Source organism: Carettochelys insculpta, chromosome 2, assembly GCF_033958435.1.
Source record: "Carettochelys insculpta isolate YL-2023 chromosome 2, ASM3395843v1, whole genome shotgun sequence".
Lineage (NCBI taxonomy): Eukaryota > Metazoa > Chordata > Testudines > Carettochelyidae > Carettochelys > Carettochelys insculpta.
Genome location: NC_134138.1, coordinates 80,340,122 through 80,364,339, shown reverse-complemented (window position 1 = coordinate 80,364,339; position 24,218 = coordinate 80,340,122). Strand labels below are relative to the sequence as shown.

Here is a 24,218-nt window from a genome sequence, read left to right as displayed (position 1 = left end):
CAGCAACAGCCGTAACTTGGCATGAATTTAGTTAACTGAATGACCGCTTATATATGTGGCCAAGGCTCCCGTAAAGTTTGTTTAAAGCCACCAGTACTGGTCTCAGTGTTCTGTGATGATATTTAGTTGTAATTTACCCTGAAATGTCTTCTAAGAGCCCAGTAAGCAATAGAAGTGTTGGTAACGTGTTAGAAAATATTGACCTCCTGTAGACTCGCAAATTTTCACATTCGACACTGGTCAGGTCCTGAAGGCACTGAACTAGAGAGCTTCAAACGGCACAATGTTTCCACAGTAATGATCCTAAACAGCTACAGATTACAGTAACATTACTGTGGTTTGAGGCCTTCACATAAAATACTTTAAAAGGAGATTTCATGCCCTAAAGAACAAGAGCTAAAAGTTCTAATTTTTATATACGGTATATGTCAACTTATGCGGAGGTTGTGTTCTTGGCAACTCCAAGTTAATTTTAAGTTAAATTTTCAGGTAACTTGGAGAGTTATCCTTGAGCAGCAGGGAGCAGGTCAGTTTCCTGGGTCCCGCCAGCAGAGGGGAGCCAAGAGCTAGGCTGCCACCTGATTCCCAGCTCCCGCCACTCCTGGGGATGGGAAACCGCTCCTGTCAGGGGCAGCTGCCACGAGTCACATTAACCCAAGACATGCCCGACTCGGTTGCGCGTATCTTGGGGGTTTACTGTACTACAATTGCTAGTGTAATTATAGATGATATTTCTAACACATGCTGCAGGTAATAGGCAAATGAGCCTTTGAGAATAAAATGAAGGTAAATGAGTCTCTTTTCAAGCATGTTGTCAGAGTATTAGTATGATGACAAAAACCTCCAATATTGAATTTTAAGTTTCTGAAGCTAATCACTCAGAATACACGGTTGACATAGCACTAAAAAGTGCAGTAGTCACACAGTTAAGTCCTCACTCAGCTTTAAGAGCATCGTGCACCCTGGAGTTTGCTGCAAATCTTCTATATAGCTTCAGCGTACACTAATATACTGTACCCATATAATATTTTAATCAGAAATCTTAATTTTTAAGATATGGTTACTTGCTTCCAACTAGTGTTTTGCATCTTGTGCATTTTAAACAGACTTCAACAATGGCCAGAAACTAGGAAATAAAAATCATACTCAGCATGAATACTTCACATTTCTATAGCATCCTACAAACCCAACACCTACTTCCCAACTCCCAAATTAGAGATCATGCAGTAAGTACCTGCAGAATTCAACTAGGTTAACGAATGCTATAAAATCTTTCGGCTTAGCTGGCTGAAGATTTGAAGATGGATCAGAGGTGGCAACAACCAGAGCACTGTCACCTTCATTTTCGTCCTGGGTAGGAAATAAGGAAAAAAGTGCTTCAGCAAAGAGGGCATTACAGACAAAAGCACTTAGCCACTGTTTCCAGTCAGTAGCAGGGCAGGAAAGATAATGTGCCCACTAGTTCATTGCATGTTATTGTGTCTTTTTAAAATCTGACATACATATTTCACTGAATTAGTAAGAACTGAAAATACTCACTAAGTAAAACAAGAATAAATAAAAAGTACACAGGATGCCAAAAAAGGGATTTTGTCTGACTTGTGGACAACCGTCATGGCAGTTTGGAAGTAGCTTCCAGAGGTAAAATGTATTTACATTTTGACTATAATGAATTTTAATACAAGGAGACTTCAAGGGCTACACTGTATGGAAAGAAAGGCAAAAGACTGAGATTTAAGGTTTTCATCACAACATGTGTTGCTAGATATCAGGCCTCACCTGTTCACTAGCATTCAGTTTCTGAACTGTCAAATCCAATTTCTCAATAATCTTCAAAACTGACTTTATAAGTTCATCATACAACAAACGGTTCAGAGACAGCAACGGTGAATTAGCAATCAGGAAGGTTTCATCTGCCAAAACAGAATCCTTCATGGGAGAAAGAGAGATACAACAAACAATGGTAAGAGCTATTCTAGACCTTACAGTCTATGTTATTTTTAAACTTAAAAAGTTTTGGGGGACTGTGGTACAGTGTGTTAGTAGAAAACCTTTCACCCAATAAGGCCTGTATCCATCTTTGTTAAATTACTGTGATCATCACAACCTCAGCTCACATCTAGACACTGTATCACTAAATCACTACACTGCAATATGAGTGACTGCCTGCCTGGAAGAAATCTAGGATTGACATAGCAGAGATAAGAACAAGACAGGATTCAAATTCTTTAGGAGAACCAAGCAAGACAGGCTGCACAACATATGGTTGTATGAGGTCAGATGTTAGCCAGCAACTTACTTTCTAGAACAATGAACTTTACTCAAACAATGCCCCTGGGGGAATTCTGTGCCAAAAAATTAAAAATTCTGTCAAATTCTGTATATTCTATTTGTCTAAATAGCACAGTATAATCACACCAGTTTCAATTATTTTTGGAAATTCTTCCAGAATACCTGCCATCAGGTATGTCTGTAACAATAGACAGATGAAGATTCAGAAAATGATTTTTGATAAATAGATTCCTTATTAGGAATATTAGTACAGGACTCAGTAATAACTCATTTAAATTACTATCACAAACCGTATTTCTCTCACTCCCCAAAAGCATTGTGAAGGCTGGGTGGACAATGGGGGAGCAGAGAGAGATGGAAGGAATTGCTGGGAAGAAGGCTGAGTGTGAACTTGAAGAGTTGTTGGATAAAAGTGGGAAAAGTATGCAACGTGTTTTTGAAGGGCAGAGGGGAAATGAAGGGCAGAGAGGAAAGGTTCGGGCACTTCCCCCATGCAGACTCTGGCTGACCCCCTACATCTCCCATTAAGTCAGATACACCTGACCCTGTTTCTTTCACCCCCTTTGCCCCACTCACACACCCATTCAACCTCCCCATATCTCTGTACCCCTCCCCCTCTGTTCCCATGTGTGTCTGTGCTCCCATTCAGGCACCCCATTCCTCTGTAGCTCTGCACCTATAAAACTCTCCCACCCCATGTGGCTCTGTCCCCTGTAGCACTAAACCTCCACTCCCAGTCTGTCCTCCCCGCACTAGTCCTTAGGAATCCCTGCCTGACAATGCTCCCCCTCCTATTCTGTGTCTCCTGAACTGACCCAACAGGCACTTGCAAGAACAATCTGTAGCTGTCTCTTCTCTACCTGGCTCAGAGCTACTGCTCTGTACTATTACCACAGCTCTCACGGATGGACAAAAGACAGAAATGCAGAAACTTCTCAGCAGAAGCTTTTTTTTTTTTGCACAAAAAATTAAAAATTTGTACAGCTCATTAATTATGCCCATATGCAGTAGCACAGAAATCCCCTAGGAGTAAAACAATTTTGCACTAAGTAAATAATGTATTTAAAAAAAATTAAGAAGTTCAACTTTGTCTTTTTGTGTTTCAGTGCTAAGTGGGTTTTTTACCTTCATTGTGTCACAGTTCAACAGACTTCTAAAAAGATCCAGATAATCTTTATACGTAGGTACTTTCCATTTCCCTGTTCTGACCTCTCCAGCTGCTATGGGCTCTTCTGATTTAGAAGCTTCTTTTCCAAAAGTCTCCTACAGGGCAGTACAATAGATGATAAATTAGTATCTTTTAATAACTGTACAACACACTGCATGTGAAACTACCTACTTACAACAGCACTGGCTATGTATTTCCCTTAGAAAAAGAAGTCTCAATAGAGTTACATAAGTCACTGGAAGTCACTTTTTAGATCAGAAGACTGAAACAAAACATTTCCTGGTTTTACCATGCTGGAGATAGCTGTGTAGAAGGAGCAGCTTTTAACGTTCTCCAATACATGCACTGGATCTACCTTTCATTTTTTCTTCATCTGAGCTGTTAGTTTAGAGAGATTTTGATTCAGTGCAGCGTGAGATTAACTGTTATATTTATAAGTTCCTTCACAAGGTCAGGGCTCTAGAACAGCCTGGCTGGCCCACACCTTAAAGAGAAAGTGGGGCCTCGGCCTTGCCTATGAGAGCAGCTCACCTCCCCAAGTGTGTATAATTAATTAAATCATGCAGGCATGTGACAAGACAAGAACAAGAAAAGAAAGCACAGACTCCTAGGGCACTCCCTGGAGAAGGGAGCTCAAGTGGGAACACCTAATGCTTCAGCTAGGTCCAGATCATACGTACCAGGCATGACAGAAGCCTAAGAAACCGCAGCTGGCCTAACAAAGCTACTGTTTGAGAGTCCTCCTGACAGCAAAAGGGGGACTATTTAATTACTACCCAGCTCTGAAAGCTCCTGACACAAGATGAGAGGAGAGTACTACAACTCTGAAGAAAGGCAGACCGGACCAGAGAGAGGAAAGACTGTACCCAGCTTGGGACTGCGCAAAGACTCTGACCTTGTCTACACAAACCTCTAGCCAGCCACAAGTTGGGATGTAAATCTATCTTAGCCCTCAGCTCACTACTTCTCTGCATGTGCCCCACTGCCACACACTAAAAGTGCCCTAGAGCACTTTAGTCCACACCCTGTTTTGAAACTGGAACTGTCGATTAGTGTGCAGTAGGTACATACACACCAGTTTGGCACCAACTACATGTTCATACAGACAGGTTCCCTGTGGTATGAGTTCGATTTTGCAGCAGATGGTGCAAGTTTTAGTCATTTGGACTCCAAAAGGGAAATGCATTGAATATTTGGGCTGTGTGGACTTTAAGGTCCCTGTAGCAGACGGGGAAACTGTGGATGGGCACTACAGAGCCACCAAAGAGTGCCTGAAAAGTGACTGGCCGTGTTGCATACTTGGAGCTTCTGTGATGTTTTCTAACATGGACTAAGGTCTCATTGATAAGTTGCAACATAGTTTGAGATGACCCATCTAAGAAACTGGGTATTTAAAGAGATATAGGGCACCCTTTTTTGTTATCTTTTGAAATATGCTCAATTAGATGAAACAGCATGTATTTCATTCATTCAGAGTTTTTCAGTCATTAAAAGTGTGTAAAACTATCAATCAAGATCATTTCTCTCTTTTTAAAAGCTGCTAGCTTATTTTCATCTTCTTTATAACAGACATCACAGATGGCCAAAGAACAATCAGCTGACTCCCAAAAGGTTATTCTTACTTACAGATTTGATAACTATAAACACTAGACTCTGCCTTTTGCATTGTTTAAATCAAATATGCTTCCAGTGTAGATTCTCAGCAACCATCTTACCCTGGAAAAGGTGATTGGCTTGGAGCAGACTCTGACTAACCCTTGATGCACTAGAAGAAAAAAAAATTATCAACAGATTTCAAATAGAATACCACCCAAATTATTCACTAAATGAAAGCTGTGCACTTCCCAATCCATAAAGATTAACTTTTCATTTCTAGCTACCAGATAGCATTTGGGTTTTAAAAATAGATGGGAGAGGCAAGCACAATCCACAGACTCTTCACTTCAGGATCTCCCATAGGAAAACTCTTCTGAATTTCCTCCATCTCACATTTTGTAAGCAATGCCTCACCCTTTCACCAGGTCTGATCTTAGCTGCACTCTGGATTGAGTGCTTGATCTAATGCCCATTGTGGTAAATGAGAAAACTCCCAATGGACTTCATTGACCATGGAATGAGGACTCATACCAGAGTGTGATTGTGTGAGTGCTCAATACATCATAGGGTGAGCTACTAAAAAGAAAATAAAAAACAAAAACAAAGTAACAAGCAGAAAGCATTTCAATTAATACAAAATTATAAAGTGCTGCGAAATCTTGGCAACTCTATAAGCATTGTGAGACACTGCTCTGTTCACAGGACTGTATCTCAACAGCATCACAGATTTAGAACTTTATTTTATAGCATTCCCTAAAGCTAAGAGTTCATCTTCATTCATTTCTAACAGACATCTATAGCAGCACCAACCACAAGACTGCTCCCAGGCCTAAATAATTATACACATTTCTTTTACCAAAGAATTCTGCAAATGGGAAATACTTTATTTTAAGAAATCTAATACTAGACTTTATTTTTGTTGGTAGAAACCCCCTCAATTCAATGCATATGAATAAGAACAGTAAAAGTTTCTTCTGTATTTTCCAGACACTACTGTTTCATTTACTCTTTTGAGTAAATCATTATTATGTTCTCATACAAGACTACTACTAAATTGTAGAATGAACTGATAGAGGATGCTCAAGTGCCACGTAATTGGCATACCACACCCTCTGCTGGCTTGAAGTGTGGGAATCCTCTGGTTACTACCAAAATGGATATTTTTATTGAGACCATCTCAGATCAATACTTCACACACTTATCTTACAACTGGTTTATCACTGTAGATGAAGAAATCAGGAGTCGATAATGCATACTCACCCACTGTGCTGATGAAACTCCAGAGAACTGGTCCCTTTCCTGCCAGGGCTAGGAAAACCTTTACTATGGATTTGCAACAGGTCGACTGCATTTTTACACTGTACTGAGGAAAACTATCTATTTGCACCACAATGAGATGTTCCAGAACTGGAGTGTACACTTCAGGGAGCTAGACAAAATAAACAGTAGGAAAAATAGTGTCCCATAAAAGCAGGAAATTATGCTACTCTTTCCAAATAAGATAAAATTCCCAACGAATAATTAAATATTACAAGATTATCTACTACCTTATCTACCAGTACAAGACAAACTTAGCGAGCGCCTGTATGTTGAGAAAGTTTACATCATCAAGAAAGATAGGCAGGAGTTAATGAAGGCGTCTTGGGGCCTCTGTTGACAGAAGTCACTGTTGGAAGGGATTTCTAGGCAAAACTTCTGTCAATAGATTGTGCCTACACATAAAACAGATTCAAAACAAAAAGCAGTCAAGTAGCACTTTAAAGGCTAGCAAAATAGTTTATGAGGTGAGCTTTCGTGGGACAGACCCACTTCTTCAGACCATAGCCAGACCAGAACAGACTCAATATTTAAGGCACAGAGAACCAAAAACAGTAAGCAAGGAGGACAAATCAGAAAAAGATAATCAAGGTGAGCAAATCAGAGAGTGGAGGAGTCGGGGGGAAAAATCAAGAATTGAGCCAATCTAATTCTTGATTTTTCCCCCCCGACTCCTCCACTCTCTGATTTGCTCACCTTGATTATCTTTTTCTGATTTGTCCTCCTTGCTTACTGTTTTTGGTTCTCTGTGCCTTAAATATTGAGTCTGTTCTGGTCTGGCTATGGTCTGAAGAAGTGGGTCTGTCCCACGAAAGCTCACCTCATAAACTATTTTGCTAGTCTTTAAAGTGCTACTTGACTGCTTTTTGTTTTGATAGTGTATAGACTAGCACGGCTTCCTCTCTGTTACTATAAAACAGACTGAAAGAGCAATCCGCTCTGTCAACAGAGAGCAGCCAGACTGCCCAGCCCTCTCTCAACAGAATGGCTGAGCGCAAACTCTGCAAACAGGGCTGCCCGGGGAACTGGAAGTTGTCTGCTGACAAACGGCCCCGGAGTGTCTACCTGACTCTTCTGTCAACAGAACACTGTTGAGAGAGGCATTATACTTGAACGGGGAGAAGCATAACACTGCTGGCAGATGTGCCGAGTCTTGTCAACAAACTGTCAACAAAGCACATTTTGCATGTAAAAGCGCCACAGTTTTTCCTGACAAAAGCCCAGTTTTGCCTAGAAAAGCCTCTTGTGTAGACATAGCCAGTATTTATTGTTTTACCTAGTCTGTGTTCTCTCTCTTTTTATTCAGAACAGACCTCTTATTAAGATTCTCTTGACACCACCCTACTCAGCCCACCCACTAGGAGCCAAAAGTTAGTGTATTCTTGCAGAGAAGCAAGAGTCACCATGCACTCCCAAACTGAAGTCTCTTCTGCTATAGTACAATACATCCTTAACAGACCTATAGGTACAAAATAATTGACTGATGCTTTAAATGTTCCACTTACTGTATCTATGTGGAATATAACACTTGCAATGGACTGCAGGAAACTGGGTAGCTGATAGATATGTTCTTCTGCTGTCTCTGCCTCAGTGAGATACATTTGTTTACAACGCTGAAGGAGCTCAACGTACATGAAGTCAACATCCTTAGAATTTATAGTTTTACAAGGCTTTAATGAGAAAAAGTAAAGTATCACTTCAATAATTAATATTAAGGTTAAGCACAAGAACACTGCAATAAGTTTTAAAAAGTCACAGGTGAGTTCAGATAAAAACTACTTTTTGAAATGTTACAGGGACCTGATAATACATTTGAATTTTTTTTCCACATTAAGAGCTTATACAGCGACTTTGCTTTATAATTAATTCCAACAGTACTAAGATCTGATTGTGAGCTTTCAGTTATAGCAGTGCCTCGAGTTACGTGAGGGTTGTGTTCCGGGGCTGCATAAGGCCAGGGGTGGTTGAATTGAGGTAGAGGGCGGTGTTGAACCTGGGCTGCGCGGGGTTGGGGGATTGAACTGGGTGGGGTGTGGGATTTTGAGTTGCGCTTAACTTGCATTAATGTGAGTTATGCACAACTCAAAACCGTGCACTTTGAGGGTTTATTGTACAGTACTTTTCCAACCCAAACTGAGAGGCGAAGACTTTAGGTGGTCTCTTAGGAATGGAAATATGGCCACATATACCCTCTTCTTGCATTTCAATCCAAGTGCCTTAAAAAAATAAGTTGGGGACATTAAAGGGGATTCCAGTTATTGGTCCCAAAGCTGTGACAGGCTTAGAATATTGTAGAGCCAATGGATCTTAGTTCCATGAGGAAAGATGGTAGCAGCATGCTACTCATAGCAATCCATGCTGGCCAATCAGGAGAAGTACAACTGGAACTCCAAAATAAATCGTGTCCAGCACTCCCATTTAAGAGAGAGGAAGAACAAAGGAGAATTACACAATGGTACAAATGTCTTATTTGCTGTCCATAGATTCAACAACTCTAATTTCTAACATCTGCTAAGTTTGTAGATTTCATGTCACATTACAAGATAAGTCTAAGTTGTATTAATGAGGCCAAAATTCTGACAATGGAAAGGATATTTCTAATGTCTAAAGTCACATATTAAGGAGAAAAGTTTTCATGTTCTAGACCCATCTAGCAAGTCTTCCAAGTGAGAGTTCACTGAGCCTTAATGATTACTTTAAACCTATATAGTTGATTTGTTTTTATAAAATCTAGTTCAGAAATGATGGAGGGGGGTGACGTTCCCGGTCTATCAGACTCTGCCAATCGAAACAAGTGTGTAATATGAATGGCTTCCTAATCCTAACAAAAAACCCATCCAGTATGTTGTTTGTCAGAGTAAATTTGACATACCGCAGCAAAAAGCCCATATCCACGAATGGCAATGGACAACTCCTTATTGGTCGAATCCATTTTTCTGATGATACTGTAGAACTGCTCCATGAAGAACTGCAGCTTGCTCTTGTGTTTTTCTGCATCTTTAGATACCATTAGAGAAATCTGCAGATTTACACAAACATTTATGGATTTACCGAAATTAGAAAATAACCAAAGTGAAAATAAAGGACAACCTTAAGAACAATCTATGCCCATCTTATCAGATAAGAAATCATCATTATGTACATAGGACCACTATTACGCATGAAGATTATCACACACATACACACTTCCCAAATTTTGAGTGTTTTGAGAAAGCTAGCAAGTTGACAAATTCTTAAGCGGTCTTATGTAGATTGCAGTACCTGTCTAAGGAACGAATCTAGGGCTGAATGACCGGCTTTCTTCAGCTCTGCATTTGTATGGCCACACCACTTGGATAACACTTCAAACAGAGAAATATAGCTGTCCAGAAGGGAGGTGCCAAATTGAGCAGCATGTGTGCTGAGCAAGTGTAAACCAGCTGCAAGTCAAAACCACATTATTAGTAAAACTCAGATTTGTGTTCCAGTTTCTGACGATTGACCATCCTCTAGAAATTTGTAGCCAACAGGAAGTCTCAGGTATCTCTCATCTTAATGATATTTCTGATTATTAGAACATCTATACAGTAAACCCTTGAGATACATGCAACGAAGTTGCGCGTGTCTCAGGTTAACACGACTGCCTCCCCATCAGGAGCGGTAAATCGCTCCTGTCAGAAGCAGCAGCTGAGAGTCAGGCTGCCATCCCTGACAGGAGTGGGGAAAGCATCTGAAAAACTCAGTCTGCTGCTTGATACTGTCCAGATAAAATAGGTGACAATATTGCCCGTGAAGTTCTATTTCTTTGTATAATGGTACACACATTCCAAACGAAAGCAGAAGTTGGAAAAAAATTCTGTGTCAAAAAAGAAATGCTCCACTTCATTTGCATTTAAGCAGTGAACCAAGTCATCAAGCAATCCAGTGTGTTTAAACTGAAGCGTCTGGGAAACGTCATTTGCAGTGGCAAATTATCTGAAGACTAATTCCAAAGAATCCAAATGGTAAGCTACAGAAGTAAAGCATTGTAAGGGGCAGCTCGGGTTAGAGGGCAAGCATAGCACAGCTTCTCATTAATCCAGATTTTATTCTGGGTATGCATAGATGCATAAAGTGTTCCCTAAAATTTTGGAACCTATTGGATATGGCACTGAAAAGTAGTCACACTTCAGAAAGACAAATACCTTTACGTTAAATGTTGGATGCAGTATTGCTGCTCAATAACAGAACTTAATTCTGTCAACCAACTACTCCATGTTTAACTCTTTAGAACATAAATACACACAACACTCTTCTAGCACGGAATGAGGAATGTGATTTACTCTTTGAAGGGATAAGCAGAGAAGGAAGCATTTTCTCCAAGATGTTTTTCAAACAGTTATAGGAAAAGAGCTTACCTAGAGGTACTGCATATCGCTTTAGATCAACCTGTAAAAACAAATGTTTTACCATAAATGACTTGCTCTTCAGAAATAATGCTTGTAGAAAAATGCACATTTAGAAGACCCTCGTCAAACACTCTACCTGTGGACTGATTGCCTTCACAGCAAAATCAAAAATCTCCTTTGAAGTAAGGGGATCTGTAGGATAACAACAATTGAACATTTTAGTAAGGGTATCTTCGAGGCAGAGTCAAAACAACAAGAAAACTGTATTGTGTTATTTATGCGAAGAGGCAAGATTTAAAGAGTCCTGGGGGAAGTCTGCAAATTTACCATGGCTCCACATGCAACAACTGCAGAATTTCCCTAGGACTAATTTAAAGGTCTTCAAAATACCACATTCTTAAAGGGAAACCAAACTCTCTTTGAGGATGCTGCAAAGATTTTTGGTTTTCATACATTTTTCTGGATGACTTGTGAAAAAAACTACTCTTTAAACAAGTGTGCTTGCATATCATTACAAATGAGAATGTTCAAAGTTCCACTTGAGGCTGTACCATTGCCCAGTCCCTCCTGCATAAATAGCACTTCAGCTTTTCACCATAGGCAACCACTATAATCATACTCTCATCTGCTGAGGCACCCCAGAGGTTTTGGGTCACAAAGGACTTTGCATAAACAAGTCTTCTGCAAATGGGGGGAATTCATTCAGAATGCACAACTCCTTTCATCCATTCTCATTTATAAAAGAGTGTGACTCTTCAGATCAAGTGAATACATGCTCCCTATCAGGTATACAACAGTCAACATGTCTTTTTTTTAAATATAAAAAATACTTCACCTTCATCCATGGATTTAGTAAAATTATACATAAGCGCAGTCAGTCCTTTCAGACACCCTGCTACTACTGCTAGTTTGGGCTCTCTTGTTGCTGAAGTCATCTGAAAATAAAATTTTTGAAGTAAACTTTATGACTGAATTAGAAGAGTAAGATGGAAACAAACAAGTAAGGACCTTGCTAAGGCCTGTGTGATGTTAATCTTCTGAACCAAACAATATAATCAAGTACTGCAACTTACCAAAGTTCAAATAAGAACCTGACCCCTAATGGAAATCCCATTCCCTACCTAGAGCACAATGACTGATGATGATCATACTCCTACCGCTCCACTCCCCATATTACTCAGCTAATGCAGTGGCAGCTAATGGCCACTGAGCCTTCCTCCCATCTGAAACCTAACCAAATACCCAGTAACCAGAGGAAAAAACACATTTGACAGCTATCAATAATCACCTAAATTGTAAAATTGTTCAACTATGTTTTATAAATATCTGGCAAAATGAAGTATCCAACAACCTTGGCATGAATAGTAATTCAAGAAATAGAACACACACCAGAGAAAATCAACTGGCAGCGTTCCATAAGAGTTTCCAATCATACCTGTGTTTTGAGCTCGCCCAAGAAAGCTCGGAATAATTTTTCAGAGTTGTCAACCATGTCACTAGGTTGTACTTCTCCCAAGACTCCAAGGAGTTCATATAATTTTTCCAGTACTAAAAAAATGACAGCAATGTGTGCATCATTTACTTTGAGATCATTTTACCACAGCATACAATAGTCAGTCACCATTATTACAAAATCAGTGAAAACAAGGAGTCCTGTAGCAGCTTAGAGACTAACAGATTTATTAACGTATAAGCTTTTGTGGGTAAAACCCATTTCCTCGGATGAACTGGAGTGGAACTACAAAGGCAGGTATAACTTATAAAACTTCGTAAGACTTATAAATTCAGTGTGCCTGTCCACCAGCATTCGCTCTATTTCTCATGTCCATGTGCAGAATGAATTATGACACATAACCTCCATACTAGTGCCCAAATTCATTCTGCCTATGGATGATCTGTGGCAGATGTGGGGACAAGGGGTTCAGAATATGGGAGAAGACTCAGGGTTGAAGAAAACGCGGACTGGGGATGGGGCTCAGACATTTGCGGGGGCGAGGTCAGTGCTAGGGCAGAGAACTGTGGTGCAGAGATGATGGCTATAGCTGGGGATGCAGGCACTGGGATGGCCTGGGTATAAAGATCTTTGTGCACTGGCTCCTCCCAGTCCTCTCCCACTTCAGTAGCACCTGCCAGATGAGAGGCGCCTCACTATCAGCCATGACAGCTCCATTGAAGATGGATTGGGTTGGGGGGAAGGGCACCTCTCTCCCTGCTGTGGCAGATCCGTGGTGCTAGAGATCGCATGGGGAGAACTTTGAGAAGGCACCTCTCCGCAAGCTGCAGCAGCTCTCTGCTGGAGCCACAGTCCCCTCTCCTCTGGCTTTAACAGCTCCCTGCTGCAGCTGGAAGACCACACCTCTCCCGTGGCCATGGCAGCTTCTTGTGTGGCAGCCCTGAGCCCCGCCCAATAAGCTATACCTAGAAAGATGTTTTATTACCTGTCCATATGCTTTTGTAAGACAGACTGGTATTGAGAGTCAATATTTTAAATAGTAACATTTCATGATTTCCATGGTTTCCCTATTCACCAATGTTAAACCTATTTATATGTAATTTCCGAAGTCCCTACTGAGCAGTCTTACTACCTGTATGTAATGTAAGTTTATTCATTAAAGAATGTTTTTTCTCCTGTCTTATCCATGCTACTGTCAGAAAAAGTCCATCAGGACATTAATATAGTAGAACCTCAGTGATGAATACCTCGGGAATGGAGGTTGCTCAAAACTATGAACCAAGCATTATGGTTGTTCTTTCAAAGTTTTAGAAACTGAACATTGACTTAAAACAATTTTGGAATTTCACTACGCAGAAGCAAATTTCTGCTGTTACCCACCTGAATTTAAAAGAAACAAGCAAATAAACAGTTTCCTTACCTTGTCAATCTTATTTTTTAAAAAATCCTGTTTCAAAAATAGTTTGCATTTAACACTGTACAATATTTGCTTTGCAAAGGAGATGGTGCAGGGGAGAGGGGTCTTTAATGTTGACTAATTGCACTTTCAGTTCCAAATGAGGCATGTGGGTTGGCCAGTCAGTTCATAACTCTGAGGTTCTACTATACTAAAAAATAGTAAATAAAACAAGTCATAATACTGGTAGAAGAGTTAAGGCTCACCTGTGTCAGGCACTTTACTTCTTGCTGCAAGTTCCCCGTAAAATTTGTTAAAAATCTCTCCAACTTTCAATTCTTCCATCAGAAAGGAAGACCGTAAATTCTGAAGCAACTGGAAATGTATATAAGATGCCCACAAATTAGGAAAACAACTCTTTTTTTTTTTCCAGTTGGATCAAGGGAAATAAGACTCCCAAGACATAAAGGCTGGGTCTACACTAGAGAGTTTTGTTGACAGAAGGGGCCTTCTGTGGACATAACTCAGGGAGCGTCCACACACTTAAAGCATTCTGTCAACAAAGTCTCAAGAGAACCCTGCATTTTCCTCGACAGTATTATCCCTCAAAAATTCGAGGCATAACAATCGCTGGATAGAGTACTGTCGACAAAACTGCAGAGTACCTACTTCTGTCGATAGGGAGGGCTTCTAGTTGCCAGGCAGCCCTCTTTGCAGAGCTGCCATTCTGCTTTCTGGCACCAGACGGCAGTGCAGTGTGGCAGTTCTCTGTCAACAGAGCAAGTTGTATGTAGATGTAATCTGTTGACAGAGATTCTGTCGAGATTACCATGTCGACAGTAACTTCTGTCAACAAATGGTTCTAGTTTAGACATAGCCAAAGATACTTAAGTCTAAATTTTGAGTACAAATAGTCCTACTGGTCTAAAGGTGGTTGATAGGTCTTCTGATAGCATAAAATGTAGGTAAAAAGACAAGCTATCATTTCTATAGAATAAATATTGGTTATGTTATGTTTTCCTTATGCAAATCAGGTGCTCATCCTAATGTGTATGTTGTTCACATCTACTTTTCTACTCCTATGTTCCTTGTACATATTTTGGCTCTAAACTTTATGTCAAAATGACATCAATTTAAAAGGTAATCAGTTTAAAAAAGGAGGTATAATTAGTTTTAGGATATGACACCTGTTACCATTTGCTGTTTCATAAGCACAGCTAACTGGTTTTAAAATTCTCTCTGTTGCTATAAGGCCCACTCAAACCACAGAAGAATTTCACTTCCAAATGACTAATCCCATATGTACAGTTAGGCACATGCAAATCATTTGCAGAATCAAGGCATAATGTACAATACAGTGGAAACAGTGAAATGCCACCATATGCACAAAGGAAACAAAAAGAAAACAAAATAAGCTTGCCCCGCTAATAGCTTTCTATCTGTGGCAAATCAGCATCCATAGGATCTAAATTGTTATCTGTAGCAGACAAATATTTTCCACAAGTCTGATTTTTAGTAAACAGCATTGCTTCAAAGAACAGCAATCACATTGGGAATACAGTCTGTGATCACCCTCAAAATCCAGAATTAAGGGATGGCACTTTTAATTAAACAACTTAGACAAAGAAAATTAGGCCTAATATGTGGGCAGAGAAACACTTTTGCAACAGTCCTACGGAATTAAACCACCAAATCTCTCATTATGGTAGACTTTTGAGAACTGCACTCAACAGCAGTGTAATTGAAAATTTTCTAGGCTTAGAAACAATGAACAACTGTAAAGTATTCTTTACCTTAATAAGAAGCTCCAATGCTGGGATTTTACATTTTGCAGCCTTTTCTTTTGTGTAAACGCAAATACAAGTTTGCTAGGTTAGAAAAAAAATATGACAATAATAATCATTAACAGGATGGAAGATTTAAAAATGTTCCTTTAAAGCTCCTTTCCCCAATGACATTTAAGTATTTTACTATATTTAAAATGTACAAAACCCAAGAATAAAAATACACAGCTTTTCACACAAAGTCAAGGCAAACTAGAATACATATTGACCCAAAAAAGTGATGCTAACTCACATATCCCACAAGCAACTCAGCAGAGAAGACTGGCTTTGCAACGTATCCTAAAAGTTAGAAAATTCAGGTTCTGATAAACACAGGGAGAAGCAACAAACTGTCTGCCATGAGTCCCCTTTCCTTTTATGCAGGAGGCTACTACCATGAGCTCAAAATAAACAGGTGCACAACCACACCTCTCCAAATAAAAGGATACTCCTGAGCAGTTTAGACTGTTAGGGTATGTCTACAATGCAGTTAGACATCTGGGCCTGGCTTGTGCCTATTGACATGGACACACGGGGCTAAGATGCTGTTTAATTGTGGTTTAAATATTTGGGCATAAGACTGCAAACTGACCCCTGGGACCTTCCCACCTCACAGGGTCCTAAAATCTGGTCTCCACTGCAGCCAGAGCCTGAATTTTTACACCACTATTAAAACAGCCCGTTAGCCTGTGCCATGCAAGCGGGAGTCAGCTAACACAGTCTAGCCATGGGTTTTTACTTATACAGTAGACTTACCCCAAAGCACACACTTCCACACCAATTTCAGATGGCATTATGGGTTCCCAGTTGAAAAAAACCCGGCCATTAAAAAGTGCCTTGAAAGGTTACAAATTCAAAATATATTGTATTCTTTTAAATCAAATATTTCATTGGTATAAAAAAAAAAAAATCACAAAAAAGTCCAAACCCAGCAACTATCAATTTCACGGAAGAGCAAAATACATTCTAACCCTGCAGATTCCAAAATACAGAACTTGAGAAAACACTACCAAAGTACACTAACATTTTTAATTATATCAGTGCATTAATATGCAAACCAAAACAGTTCTTCTGTTTCAGCTCTCCTAGAAACAATGGGTAGGGGAGAAATGGACTGCATAAAGGAAAGCTATGATGGAGTTATTAGCCATATTTCTATATCTCTTTCAAGTTTTCATGTTTAAATTAAAAACATTGGAAAAATGTATTTAACAAATTTTTTTAAATAAATTTTCCTACACTTACCTTAATATCATGGGCATAAGGATGAACTTGATGGCCAATCTTTTCCAAAAAAACACAAAGAAATTTTAAAGCTTCTTCCCTGCACTCTCGAAACTGAAAAAACAAAGCTGCTTTTTAGAAACAAAAGGCTATGTGCTTTCACTTAGATTAAAAATATTGCAATAATTCTTGAAAAAAAAAAAAAAACCAACAAAATAAGTTTATCAACTTACTTCCTCAATGCTGAGAGACTTACGGACAAACACGAGTAATCCATTATCTTTGGAAAATACCAGTGAAGTTTGCAATGCTGTAGGAAAAGCAGGAAAAGAATTTTACTATTTGCTTTGTTATTTCCAAACAAATGGCTAGAATCTGAATATTTAGAGTATATTGGGCATCCCTTTGCTCCGAAATACAACTAATTACTTTCAGTGCTAAATAAGGACATGTTTTTGCAGTCCTTACTCAAATATTCTCACTGATGTCAAAAGGGCTAGCCACAAGAATTAGTGCTACAAGACTGACTCCTAAATTCTGTTGGTAAAATTTTCAGTACAGAAGGGTCTCAACATTTGCGAGGGTTCAGTGTTGCAAACCCTTGCGAATGCTGAATTTCGCAAATATGGGGAAGCTGCAGCTGCCAATGCTCCCCGCCTGGAGAGCTCTGGCTGATGGTGCTCCCCGTCTGGAGCGTTCTGGCTGCCGGCGCTCCGTGCCGAAACCCCAGCTGTCGGCACTCTCCACCCGGGGCCCCAGTTGCTGGCGCTCCCCACCTAGGGCCCCAGGCAAGCGGTAGCCACCAGCATTCCCCACCCCGCAGCCCTGGGCTCACGAATAATTGAATTTGTGAACCTGAAGTTTGCGAATGTGGAAACTTTACTGTACATATATCCTCAAACTTCAGGTTCAATCCTACTCTGCTTGGCACAGAATCAGAGATGAGAAAGAGGTGGTTTTGCAGCACCTCTGTATCCTTCAATACTGTAGCCAGAACCATTCAGCAACATCAGGTCTGCAATGATGCTCAACGCTAACCTCTTTTATCAAGGAGTATGAAAAGTGGTCATTCTGGACTAAGACATTATTTTTTCAAACATCTGAAGCTGTATTAGCTCATATCCAAAGATATGTTTAAATTAACTTGTCAAACAGGTGCTAACATGATTTCAAATACCCACAAAGATGGAACTAAAAAGATCACGTCAATGTCTTGATTTTCAGCTAGTAAAACTATGGGGAGCCTAGGAAGGAAAATGCCACATCAGATAAATGGTCCACTACAGTCCCACATCCCACCTCAATGGTGGACAACACCCAACACCTCAGAAAAACATTAAACATCTTCCACAGTCAAATGTTTTTAACCTTAACTTTATTCTACCCTTTTAAAAATCCAAATACAGAATTTAATCCTACAGTGCTCTGTGGCACTAAATTCCATGGTCTAACTAGATGCTGGATGAAATAATATTTCCTTTCATTTCTTCCCAGTACGTACACCTGCCACTAATAAATTTAACCTACATCTGCACTACAGTGGTCTTTCAAAAGGTGAGCATTCAGATGACACCATCTGAAAGATCACCTTTCGAAAAAGCACATCTAAACACAAAAAGAAGATTGAGCCTGCAATTTACATATCATACCATATACATATCTCATAGAACTGGAAAGGACCTCAAGAGGTCATCGAGTCCAGTCCCCAGCCCTCTCAGCAAGATGGAGCACCATCCCTGACATTTTTTTCTTTTTTTAAATTTACATCTATTTGCCCCAGACTCTGGAAGGGCCTCAAGGAGTGAACCCACAACCCTCGGTTTTAGTGCTCAAGCCACTTCGAAAGATCGCCCACCCTTTTGAAAGGGAGCGTCCACATATCCATGTTTAATGGTAACAGAGAGGGAGCCGTGCTAGTCTATATACTATCAAAACAAAAAAGCAGTCAAGCAGCACTTTAAAGACTAACAAAATAATTTATTAGGTGAGCTTTCATGGGACAGACCCACTTCTTCAGACCATAGCCAGACCAGAACAGACTCAACATTTAAGGCACAGAGAACCAAAAACAGTAATCAAAATTGACAAATCAGAAAAAAATTATCAAGGTGAGCAAATCAGAGAGCAGAGGGGCAGGGGGGTGGGGGGAGTCAAGAATTAGATTAAGCCAAGTATGCCAAAGAGCCCCTATAATGTCCCAGAAAATGTGCATCCCGGTTCAAACCACGTGTTTATGTGTCGAATTTGAATACGAAAGACAGTTCAGCAGCTTCTCTTTCTAAAGCAGACTGAAAATTCTTCTTCAGTAAGATGCAAACTCAAGTCATTGACAGAATGGCCCACTCCATTAAAATGTAGACTAACTGGTTTATGGATCAGGAATGTTTTGATGTCTGTTTTGTGCCCATTAACTCTTCGTCTGAGAGAGTCTGAAGTCTGTCCCATATACAAAGCATCTGGGCATTGTTGGCACATGATGGCATATATGATGTTAGCTCAGAACATGAGAATGTGCCCATGATTCTGTGAATAACCTGGTTAGATCCAGTGATAGTAGCACCAGAACAGATATGTGGACAAAGCTGGCAGCGGGCTTTGTTGCAAGGAAAAATCCCAGGACTGGTATTCCTGCAGTACAGATTGTGGCTATTGGTGGATAAGGTCCTGTGTAGCAGCAGGGAGTTCCTTAAGTAGTAGTAATAATTTCCTTTGGAATTCCAAAGTGGGATCAGTGGAGAGAGGTCGGTAAAATGTGGTGCTGGAGGGTTGTCTGGCTGCCTCCTGTTCATAGTCTGACTTATTTACGATGACAACAGCACCCCCTTTGTCAGCTGGTTTGATTATAATGTCTGGGTTATTTTTGAGACTGTGGACACCATAGCATTCAGCATAGTTGAGATTGTTTCTCATTTGGCATTGTTTGTGTATAATGTCAGCCTGAGCATGGTTGCAGAAGCATTGTACGTAGAAATCCAGGCTTTCACTACGACCCCCGGGGGAGTCCACATAGAGTTCTTCTTCTTTTGTTGTTGTGGGGGGCGGGGGTCAAGAGAGTCAGACTGTTGTTCACAGGTGTGCTGGAAAAATTGTTTTAGACGGAGGAGGCGAAAGAAGGCTTCAAGGTCACCACAGAATTGTATTAAGTTTGTGGAGGAAGTAGGGCAGAATGAAAGACCCTGGGATAAGAGAGACTTCTGCTGAGCTGAGTTGGTAGCTGGAAAGGTTAACAATAGTGTTAGTTGCGCTGTCGTTATTGTAGCTGAAGTATCCCGAGGTATGAAGTAATGTAGAAAATTTATTCTCTTTTCTTTTTTGTAGAAAGTGGAAGCGTGTTTTATAAATTTCTTGTCTAGCACAGGTAAAGCCTCATTCTGTGGGGTCTTGCATGGATGCCTGGTTGTTGATGATAATTTCATGTTCAGAGAGTTCATTTTTAATTATCTTTTGTTTATTGTAAAGGATTTTGATCAAGTGGTTCCTCAGTTTCTTAGTGTGTTGCATAGATGCTCGCTGTAGTATGATACAGTACTTTCTAATGGGTTTTTCACTGTCAGTCCCTCGGGTACAATGTCCATTTTCTTGCATTTGGAGAGAATGATGTCTGTCTGGATCTGGGCAAGTTTTCTGATGTACTTGATGGAACTTCATTCCAAAACGGCTAAAGTAGTGCAGCATCTACACACCTTTCCTTTTGAAAGAGTATTTTGAAAGGGAGCACTTTTCCTAATACAAGACCCAAGGAGTGCTTTCGAAAGCTGTCCCACATTCCTCCAAATGTTTTGTGTGTGCGCACTCCGTGTGTTCTTTCAAAAGAGGTTCAGGTTTTCCGAATGTACTTTCAAGTGTAGACGCTGTTTTACTGAAGAACTTCACTTCCAAAGCTTGTCTCTTGCTGTTGGTCCAACAGAAGTTTGTCCAATAAAAGCCATTATTTCACCTACTTTTTGTCTCCCATATTCTGGGACCAATATGGTCTCAACAATATTGCAAACAACTAATTTGTTTAATTTCTAAACACATCAGCTGTTATTAATTAAGCCACAGGAATTAGCTAAAGCAAACTGCTAAAAACTTCCTCTTAACAGTTCGGGGGTAACAAATATTTTCAGTTAACAGTAGAGCGACCTGAAAAGCATGACTACACAGTAAAGGAAGTGAAAACAACAAGAAGTCCTGTGGCATCTTAGAGACTAACAGATATATTGGAACATAAGCTATCGTGGGCAAAGACCCACTTCATCAATAGAGGAAGTGAAGCTGCAAGTTTCCAGCACCTGCAGCAACACAGCCAGTTGCAGATGCGGCAGTTGGGGCCCAACTTTAGGGCCAGATTCTGCCATCCTGACATGGGAGTAGTACTTTTCTATATGGGTATGGTCAGTTTAACCCAAACCACCACATAAGGAGTTCCACAATGTGAGTGGAACTGACCTTTTAAAAAGTTTTGATGCATGTAATGGAGCTTACATGTAACAGGTAAGTTTATGATCTATGCTCCTTATCATTAAGGCAGTTTTCCAGTCCCTGGTGTACTAATGCTGCCATTCATTTCATTGCTCTTGACCAAAGTCATGCTGAAGGGAACACAGCTGCAGGCAGCAGTAGCATGTAAGTAGTTGCATGGAAAACAGCCAGAACCACTGCCCTGATTACCACGGCTTTGCACTTTGTGTATTCATTTACACCCGTGCAAAGAAAGCATAAAGTGAAAGATGAAATGTTACAAATGCAGAATAGCAGCATTCTACACCCATTTCTCACCAATGTAAATGACTATACAGGATGCAAATCAGTGGAAAATCAGTACTGCATTGAAGTGTCACAAACACAATAAGCTCTCTTAAACTAATTCGGTCATAGATACCCCAACTGGGGGGTTTGCCCCCGGTGGTCATCAAAAATTCCAGGGGGGACACCAGGCGACCCAGCCCCCTGACATTCTCCTCACCCCCAGAAAGAGCCCTTGCTTCTAGCTCTCAACCCCTACCATTTTACAGGGGTGACCCAGCGCAGCCACTATAAAACGCAGGCAGTCAGTGAAGACCCACGTGGAGCTAGCAGTCTTCTGCAAAGGTGAGTGAGTGTGGATTGGCAGTGGGGGGAAATAAGATTAGATGGGGGGCTGGGGGTGCCTGGCTCAGGGAAGGGGGCTAGATGGGGAGGGCTGGGGGGCCTGGCAAGGGAGAGGGGATTGTGGTTAGTGGGGGGGCTAGGGGTGCCTGGTTTGGGGGAGGGGAGAGGCTCAGGCCACTGACCCCCAGCAGCACAGGAGTGGGACGGTGGCTGGCACTGGCAGCGTGGGTGGCAGGCCCCAGCAGCACAGGGCTCGGGGGCTCAGGCTGGCAGGCAGGTGGCTGGCCCTGGCAGCGCAGGGTTCAAGTTGGCAGCTCAGAAGGCTGGTCTGCAGCTTGGGCAGGCAACTGGGATGGCTGGCTGGCAGGAAGCTGGCCACAGCACAAGGCCCCAGTGGCTGACGGGCGGTGGTTCTGGCAGAGTGGGGCTTGGCTGGCTTAGGCAGGTGGCTCTGGAAGAGCAGGGCTTGGACAGGCTGGCAGCTTGGCACGGGGTTCAGGCAGCTGGCCAGCTAAGGCTGCACCAGACACCCAGCAGGGGCCAACAAAAACTATTTGTGTTTATTTTTAATTTTAAATAACTTTTATATTAAGTTTTTGTGTTTATTTTAAATTACAAGTTTCATTTTTTGTTAAGGGTGATGGATGAGGGTAAAGAAGAGGTGTGGGGGCATGAGGGTTTCTCAAAAAACAAAAGGTGGGCATGATGCCAAAAAGTTTGGGAACCACTGAGTTAGCTTGTTTGCCCTTGCCATTCCTATTGGCATAGTATGCCAGAACCTTACTTCTCTGATGGTTAGAAAACTTTCCAACTTCCAGCCTAAATTTATTCATAGCCAGAGTATCCCCTTTTGTTTTTGTACAAACACTGTCCTTTAGCCTAAGTAGGTTCTCTCACCCACACAGTTAACCCCATCTACTGTGTCTGGGAAGAGTGACCATATTCCCATGCAGCCATCATTTTGCTAGGCTTGAGAGGGCTCGGCTTGTTTGCATCCTCTCCTAAAACAGGCTCTCCATTTACCTGACCCAATTTGCAGTTCATCTCTGCACCTGATCTAGTTTAAATTCATCTTCATGCACATGGACGACGAGAATTATACAGGGTATTCCATGAGGTCTTACCAGTGCCTTGCATAATGGTATTAATTTTTTTTCACAACTGTCCTGAAAATATCTCACCTGATATAGCTCAGGATCCCAACAGTCTTTTCCATGGTCTTATCACATATGTCATTTTGTGATCAACTTAACCACACTGGTCTTTTTCCTCATCCGTCATTTCCAACTGATAAGCCCCCAAATTAGAGAAAAAACTCCAGTTGCCCGGCTAGCCTTTTTATCGCACTGGTATCATATCCGAATCCCCCCTGTACTGATAGCACCTGCCTTTGTATCATCAGCAAATCTCATTGGTATACAGCTACTTTCTGTGCCATGGTCACTAATGAAATACACATAAAATCGCTCCCAGCTGAGACCTTTTACGAATTTTTTTCCCCTGATCTTGGGCTGAGCTCGGGGATCAAAAGCTGCAGACATCTGAGGCACCGTTAGGTTTCAGCAGGACAGGGCCCTGTAAGACGAAGGTGAGCGTTCACTAGGGCAGGGCGCGCAGACTGGGCGAGCACTACACAAGAGCTCGTAACGGGGTTCCCAGCGCCAACCCAGAACCTGCTTCTCGGGTCCACAGAGCCCCAAGACCCATCCCCACACCTCGCAGGGTCTCGCGGCGCTAGGACGGCCAAGTGGCTCGTGGGGTGCGCTGCCTCCAACCCCCTTCCGCAGGGGCCAGCGGTGCTGACCAGGTAGGGGACGGGGCTGCCCAGGCAGGATCTGGACCCTGGCCCCCGCTCGGGGCCCGCTCGTTACCGCAGCCCGAGGACACGCACCGAGGACGCCAGCCCCGCTGCCGGTCACGCACGCCTCCCCCAAGCTTCGGATGAGGTGGTAGCCGCGCAGGGCGGCGGTGCCGGGGTCCCGGTCCTGCAGCCCGCACAACAGCTGGTGTAGGGAGCCCTGAACGCCGCCGCTGCCGCCGCCCACGGGCACAGCCGCTGCCATAACGCCCGGCGGGGGCAAAACCAACCCGGCCAGCACAAGGGGAGGGGATAGAGACTCTCCCCGGGGTTGGAGCGTCGCCGGACGGAACCAATAGCACTGGCTGGGAGGGTACTTCCCAGGGAGATCGATTGGTTCGTTCGGCGAAGGTAGGAACTTAAGGGCCGGACTAGACCACTGAGACCAGGGGGGTATCCGTTAGGCCACCTCCGGCCCGCAGGAACGCTAAAAAGGAAAATGGTTTCATACGACGTAGGTATTTTCGCGGACGTAAAATTGCGTTTCGAGTAAATAAGGTAACTGTCATTATCAGCTCCCCTCCCACGCGAATGGAATAGACCGTCCCAACCAGCATCGGGCTGCAGTACAGTACTTTCAATACAAGTACCGCGAAACTTCGTCACGTATGGGCGATACCATTCTCACCACGGAGAGAGGGGGAACCTGCT

At 41.8% G+C, this 24,218-nt stretch overlaps 1 protein-coding gene across 1 annotated transcript in view; it reads right to left on the bottom strand.

The window, feature by feature from the left end:
- Positions 1 to 23,772, bottom strand: part of PRKDC (protein kinase, DNA-activated, catalytic subunit) — a 164,116-nt gene extending 140,344 nt beyond the window's left edge. The window contains exons 1-17 of the mRNA XM_074987196.1: positions 23,601 to 23,772; positions 16,870 to 16,946; positions 16,658 to 16,750; positions 15,383 to 15,457; positions 13,856 to 13,964; positions 12,176 to 12,288; positions 11,576 to 11,675; positions 10,877 to 10,932; positions 10,750 to 10,780; positions 9,635 to 9,792; positions 9,246 to 9,392; positions 7,879 to 8,043; positions 6,317 to 6,485; positions 5,176 to 5,225; positions 3,418 to 3,555; positions 1,780 to 1,929; positions 1,235 to 1,350 (exon numbers count right to left, since the gene is read on the bottom strand). Coding sequence (XP_074843297.1) covers positions 1,235 to 1,350; positions 1,780 to 1,929; positions 3,418 to 3,555; positions 5,176 to 5,225; positions 6,317 to 6,485; positions 7,879 to 8,043; positions 9,246 to 9,392; positions 9,635 to 9,792; positions 10,750 to 10,780; positions 10,877 to 10,932; positions 11,576 to 11,675; positions 12,176 to 12,288; positions 13,856 to 13,964; positions 15,383 to 15,457; positions 16,658 to 16,750; positions 16,870 to 16,946; positions 23,601 to 23,772 — 1,919 coding nt within the window. The remainder of the gene's footprint in view (positions 1 to 1,234; positions 1,351 to 1,779; positions 1,930 to 3,417; positions 3,556 to 5,175; positions 5,226 to 6,316; positions 6,486 to 7,878; positions 8,044 to 9,245; positions 9,393 to 9,634; positions 9,793 to 10,749; positions 10,781 to 10,876; positions 10,933 to 11,575; positions 11,676 to 12,175; positions 12,289 to 13,855; positions 13,965 to 15,382; positions 15,458 to 16,657; positions 16,751 to 16,869; positions 16,947 to 23,600) is intronic.
- Positions 23,773 to 24,218: the final 446 nt, after the last annotated feature.